The following is a 6,555-nucleotide window of genomic DNA, read 5'->3' as shown; positions in this document are numbered from 1 at the left end:
GGATGGGTGGATGGGTGGGTGGGTGGTTGGGTGGGAGGATGGATGGATGGATGGATAGATGGATGGATGGGTGGATGGGTGGGTGGGTAGATATGTGGGTGGGTGGATGGATATGTGGGTGGGTGGGTGGGTGGATGGATGGATGGATGGATGGGTGGATGGATGGGTGGATGGGTGGGTGGGTAGATATGTGGGTGGGTGGATGGATATGTGGGTGGGTGGGTGGGTGGATGGATGGGTGGGTGGGTGGGTGGATGGATGGGAGGGTGGGTGGGGTGGATAAATGGGTGGATGAGTGAATTGGTGGACGGATAAGCAGATGGATGGATGGGAGGATGGATAACTGGCTGGATGATGGATAGACAGAGGGAAGGATTGATTGGCGGATGGATGGGTAGGTAGGTGGGCGGGTGAGAGGTAGATGGATGGATGGATGGATTTGTGGGGAGGATGGGTGGGCAGACTGACGGATGGGAGGATGGATAACCAGGTGGGTGATGGATAGATGGAGGGATGAGTGGGAGGATGGGTGGGTAGGCGCATGGATGGTGGGTGGATGGATGCTGAGGACGGGTGGATAAGTGGGTGGGCGGGTGGGTGGTGTGAACGTGTGTACGTGTGTGCAGGCTTCGGGCTTCTTTGTTCTATGCTTTTGCCAAAGACCTAGGAAATCGCACAGCTGGGAAGCTTCAGAGGCCCCTGGGCGCTGGGGGAGCTTCTGGGGGTTGGATTCTCCTAGATGCCTGAAACCAGCTGCGGGAACTGGGATCAGAGCCCTTCCCAGGGCTGCTGCAGGCAGGGGTCGGGAGGGGAGGGCGGCTGCCCTGGAGGCTGGCATACTCTGGAACTTGGGGGATGGTCCCACACGTGACGCCTTCTCTCAGGCTGTAATCGCCCACTGGAGGCTGGAGCTGAGCCTCCAGAGGCCACGCGGCCCACCCCAGGGGTGGGGAGGAGGGTGAGGACGCAGAGACCCGGTGGGCACGGGTCACTGGCGGGACGCTCCCCTGGAGGTCCGGGGAAGGCCGGCAGGTCTGAGCCTCGTCTGTGCGGAGGCCGTCCTGGGGCGTCTGGGGGGATAGGCCGCCCGACGCCCTCGCCCGCCCGGTGGCCCTGCTCCCAGCCACCAGCCTGTATGTCCCTCCACCACTTGCCCACGACCCTCGGACCGCCCGTCCACCCTCTGCCTTCACTCATCTGTCCTGTCCTTCCGCCCGCCCACCCTGACCTCGCCCGCCGCCCACACTTCCGTCATTAACCTACGGTGGCTGGCTCCTCCGCCGTCCGAAGCTGTCCTCTCAGCAACCCGATGGGGAAGATGCTATTCTGCCCCCATCTGACAGAGGAGACCAAGGCCCCGAGAGGAGCAGTGACCTCCTCGAGAACGCACAGTGGGCAGACGGCAGCTGTCGGACCTGGCGGGCCGAGCGCGCAGTTTCCCCGCCCGTGTGCCCGCCGTGCGCCCGCCTGTCGCTCCGTCGCCCAGTCCCTGCGCTCACCGGTCCCCATCCACCCAGCGGCCCATCCATCCTGGAGCTAATGCACTTAGCACACTGGGGGCCCCGCAGGGAGACCAGGCCTGAACTGCCCATCTGGCTGGGCGGGGGGCAGGGGGCACTGGGGGGCTGCCCCAGGCCAGGCAGGGCTGCACGGGGCTGGGGGGAATTAACCGAGTGACTGCCAGAATCATCTAATTAGGGACGCTAGTGATAAGCAGATAGCATCGGGGGTGATTAGAATCCTTTTAAAAAGCCACTCCATTAATTACAGAGACAGAGAGGGGCCTCTGGCCGCTGAGAATACCAACTGGCTGCCTGGCTGCCCCCCCAGCTCCCCTGGGGCCACTCTGTGACCTTGGGTGCGCCCTGCCTTCTCTGGGTGTCCTGGCACGGGGTTGGACTCTGCCGGCCAGCGCCTGGTCACCCAAGGGCCTGTTTCTCGCCCTGGGCCGGGGCTCCGGGTGGGCCTGAGACCAGAGAGGCCAGGGGCTCCCCAGGGAGCAGGAAGCCCTGCACGGAGATGCCTCGCCACCCATGGGCGGTCAAGGCAGAGAGGAGGGTGGGGGCTGGCCGGCCAATATCGGCTCAGCCCTGAGCCTTGGTGGGTCTGTGGAGGGGCATGGGCCGGCCGCTCCCACCATCTCCACGGACACTTCCGGCTCCTGGGCCTCAGAGGATGCCAGTCCAAGCTGGGAGAAGGCGAGCCCTCTACAGAGAAGGGGAGCCCCCTGAACAGAAGGGAGCCCCGCTGCGCGCGGCCGTCCTCACGGGCCTTGCTGCGGTCTCCGGGCGCCCTCCGTCCTCGCCCTGCGGGCTCCTCGCCCAGCCTGCCCCTTGCATCTCCTGCATGCGCCCTGCTCCCCACGGCCTCCAGCCTGTCTCCTTCCCCATAGCCTCCGCCCGCCCGCCCCCTCTGGGGGCCTCAGCCCAGGACCTGGGGAGAGCAGGGCAGGGAGCCCACTGAGGGGCTCAGGCGGCATCAGCATCAGAGGAGGTTCCTCCACGGGAGGCCAGTGGAGGCCGGGGGAGCCCCAGGCAGGGTGCAGAGAGGGGGCCTGGGCCAGGGTCAGGTCTGCGGGGTGCCCCGGGGTTTCACCACCCTGCGTCCCACGCCCGACCTTGCTGTGACCACCCCACACTGTGCTGACCGTGCTGTTACGGGGCCCGGGCTTCCACCCACTTCATACCCGTTACCATCATCAGGGCAGCAGGCCAGCACGCGCGCCTGCTCCTCCCTCCCACCCGCCCGACGGGCACCACCCTCGCGCCGGGGTCATCACCCTACAGCCCACCACCACCTCTGCCGCCGCCTCTGATGTCAGCCGCCTCGCCAGCCCCTTGCCCCATCCCCGCTGGCGGCACCCCCCTCCCCGCCACCTGCCGCGCCCTGTCCGTCGCCACCACCCCCCCAGCCTGCGTCTGCGCTGCCGTGCCCATCCACACGCTTCTCCCCCATCCCTGCATCGCCACCAGCATCCCGACCTCGGCAAACGGCGGTCACCGTGGCCACGCCCTTCTCCCCACCCCACCCACATCGCTCCCATTTCCACGGCCACCACCCCCTTCACCTGAGCCACTGCCACCGGCCACGTAACAGGCGTGAAGACGTGGCACCCGTGTTCACAGCTGCTGGCCAACACGGGGCACAGAGACCAGGGAGGCCAGTCGCCGATGACCGCGGTCTGCAGCTCCAAAGCAGCGGCTCTCGAGGGTCACCCGGCTGCTGCTCAAGCCCCGGCACAATCGGGTGCGCGTGCCCCGAGCACCTCAGCCCGCTGCCCCAGAGCATGGCCTCTGGGAGGGTCACCCAAAGCTGCTGCAAACCTCCGGGTGGCCCTCTGCCTGCTCTTGTCTCCTCCTCCACACCTCAGGCCCCTGGAGACTCCAGCCACAAGGGGCTCCTCCAGGGTGCGATGGAGACCCCGGAGGAGTGCGGTGGTCCCCGCCAGCACCCTGACTGTTCCTGCCACAGGCCGCCACCACCATTGCCGCCCCCAGCAGGAGCAAAGCCAGCCTCTCCTCCCCCAGGACCACGGCCGCCTCATCCATCACAAGGCACTGCCCTCGCCCTCTGCATGGACCGCGCCTCTCAGGGTGCTGTTGGAAATGCACGGACCTGTCCTGAAGGACCACCACTCCCCACTCCACTGGAAACAGCCTTGCCCACGTGCTGTGGGCAAGAATGACATTTGCGACGTCCCAGGAGGGGCTGTGGGAGGGTCCCCAGTGTCTGCCAGCTCTCGCTCTCTCCCCCAGAGACCCCTCAGTCTGGGCTCCGGGAGGAGAGGATGAGCTTTGTAGCCCCAGCAGCTGTCCCAGGGGTGCTGACGTGTACAGTGGGCGAGAGCCAAGCATCGGTCCTAAGCCTCTGTGACGCGGCGGAGTGCCTCCGCCACCAGGCACCTCCTGTGGGCACCTTCCCTCAGCCCCAGTGGACAAGCCTGCCGAGAACAGGCTCCTGCTGCAGCGAGACACCGAGCGTCCCACCTATGGAACTGCCTGCGCCCGCGTCCAGCCGGGTTACTCCACCACCGAGCACGTGGGTAGGTGGGCTGGGGACGGAGGGTGAGCCATCCTCTGGGCGAGGGTTGTGAGGAGACAGCGCTTGTCACTCTGGGGTCCCCACCATCTGCTTTCAGCCGCCCCCCAGCATCTGGGGCTGGTTAGAACATGCTGTCCCCACGAGGTGCTGGGAGGCCAGCACCCGTGAGCATCCGGGAAAGAGCCATCGAGGCGGGAACAGGAAGGAGGGTAGGCCAGAAACGGGCGCGGGGAGACGCTGTCCCCCGAGCTCCCAGTGGGCTCCCAGTGGGACTGACTCCCCGGGGGCGGTGCCTCCATCTCACCTGGAGGGGGCGAGGGCATGGGAATCGATGTGTTAACGCGCTTGTTAATGCTGCTTCCGGACACGCCCAGCGTCAGAACAGGAACAAAAGCCACAGGGATGCCGCCCCCCCCACCCCCGCCCCGCACCGCGGGTTCCTCACTTCCCGCCAAGCGCGCGGCAGACAGCACCCCAGGCTGCTCTCCTGCAGGGTGGGCGGGGGCTGCGCCCCAGCGCCCTCCTGTCCCAGGGCAGCCGGAGGGCCCTGCTGTGTTCTCCCCCCCCCCCCCGCCTTTGCTCTCAGCGCGGCTGTCTTTCCCAGGCACTTCTTTCATGGATTTTGGACCTGCCCAGGTAATCCAGGGTGATCTCTAACTGCATACGGAGAAACCCTTTTCCCCAACAGTAATACGAGCACACCCACAGGTTCTGCGGCTGGGACGGGGCCACTGTTCCACCCGCCACGCTCACTGGCCTGCCCTTCCCACCAGCAGTGAGCGGGGCGCCTCTTCCAGGGTGCCGTCCACCACGCCCCAGCACCTCCCTCTCTCACCCACCTGCTGTATGACCTTGAGTCTGATGCCATAAGTCTCTGGGCCTCATTCATTCAGGGAACGTGTGCTGGTCGGAGATGCTGACACACACCTGGGCCTCTGCAGGGCTCGCCTCAGACAACCTGAGAGGCCCGCCGGGCGCCAGCAGAAGGAGCTCCGGCCCCAACCTCACCCAGACTCTGGGCTCAGTCCACTTGCACCCCGGGGTCCTCAGGCCCCTCCCTGAGCCCCAGCGCAGACCCTGGGGCCCACCTCCGGAGGCTGGTCCTGTCTCACTGCCTGGGGCTCAGCCCTGGAGGCTCCAGCAGCCTGAGCTCCGAGTGTGCACCCCCAGGCGTGGCCTCCTGCGCAGGGCCGGCCGGTGAACCAGGCCCCGGACTGCAGGGGCCGGGCTCTGCCCCGCCCAGGCCCGATGTCACAAAGGGCCAGGAGGCTCTGCGGGGGGCCTTGTGGCCAAGGGGGGCGCCCTAGCGGCACTGCCTTCCCCCACCCCCCGCCCCTCCAGCGAGGCGCCCACCCATCCCCCTGCACTGGTACTATGAAAGGGTAGTCCGCCGGGCAGAGCCGCTCCGGAGCCAGAGTCCGGCCAGGCCCCGCCGAGCGGCCCGCACTTGCCGCTGCTGCCCTCGCGCCCCGGCCACCCGGGCCCTCGGCCCGCCTCTCTCCACCTCCGCGCCCCAGCCCTCAGCATGGCTAACTACTACGAAGTGCTCGGGGTGCAGGCCAGCGCCTCCCCGGAGGACATCAAGAAGGCCTACCGCAAGCTGGCCCTGCGCTGGCACCCCGACAAGAACCCCGACAACAAGGAGGAGGCCGAGAAGAAATTTAAGCAGGTGTCCGAGGCCTACGAGGTCCTGTCCGACTCCAAGAAGCGCTCGCTGTACGACCGCGCGGGCTGTGACGGCTGGCGGCTCGGCGGGACGGGCTCCCCGCACGGCGGCGGCTACACCTTCCGCAACCCGGAGGACATCTTCCGCGAGTTCTTCGGAGGCCTGGACCCCTTCTCCTTCGACTTCTGGGACGCGCCCTTCAGCAGCGAGCGCGGGGCCCGGGGCCACGGGCTGCGCGGGGCATTCTCAGCCGGCTTCGGCGAGTTCCCCGCCTTCATGGAGGCCTTCTCGGCCTTCGACAGCCTGGGCCGCGGGGGCACCGGCCGGACCACCTTCTCGTCCACGTCCTTCGGCGGCTCCGGCTCGGGCGGCTCCGGCTTCAAATCGGTGATGTCGTCCACCGAGGTGGTCAACGGCCACAAGGTCACCACCAAACGCATCGTGGAGAACGGGCAGGAGCGCGTGGAGGTGGAGGAGGACGGGCAGCTCAAGTCGGTGACCATCAACGGCAAGGAGCAGCTCAAACGGGTGGACAGCAAGTAGGCGCCCCCCGCGCCCGCCGCCCGGCGGTGCTCAATAAACGCGCTACGTGAGCTTGCGGGCGCGGTGGCTCGCTTGGCGGGGCGGGGGGCGGACGGCCGGGCCCACCTGCGAGGCCCGGGGACGGGTCAGGCGTCCGGCTCAGGCTGACCTCGTCAGGGCGCCGCGCGGGCTCCGGGCTGGCCCCTCCTGCGCCCGCGTGCGGGTCCGTGCGTGCGGGTCCGTGCGTGCGGGTCCGTGCGTGCGTGCGTGCGTGTTCGTGCGCGCGTGTCCGTGTCCGTGCGTGCAGGTCCATGCGCGCGTGTCCG

At 67.7% G+C, this 6,555-nt stretch overlaps 1 protein-coding gene across 1 annotated transcript; it reads left to right on the top strand.

The window, feature by feature from the left end:
• Positions 1 to 5,566: 5,566 nt before the first annotated feature.
• Positions 5,567 to 6,250, top strand: DNAJB8 (DnaJ heat shock protein family (Hsp40) member B8). The gene has a single exon (XM_018045382.1). The coding sequence runs from the start codon at positions 5,567 to 5,569 to the stop codon at positions 6,248 to 6,250; it is 684 nt and encodes a 227-aa protein (XP_017900871.1).
• Positions 6,251 to 6,555: the final 305 nt, after the last annotated feature.

The sequence above is a fragment of the Capra hircus genome, unplaced genomic scaffold (assembly GCF_001704415.2).
Source record: "Capra hircus breed San Clemente unplaced genomic scaffold, ASM170441v1, whole genome shotgun sequence".
Lineage (NCBI taxonomy): Eukaryota > Metazoa > Chordata > Mammalia > Artiodactyla > Bovidae > Capra > Capra hircus.
The sequence above is the reverse complement of the archived record's forward strand: the minus strand, read 5'-3'. Positions and strand labels throughout refer to the sequence as shown.

Coding starts and splice junctions, on each gene's coding strand:
- DNAJB8 (XM_018045382.1), top strand. CDS start 5,567: ATGGCTAACTACTACGAAGTGCTCGGGGTGCAGGCCAGCGCCTCCCCG.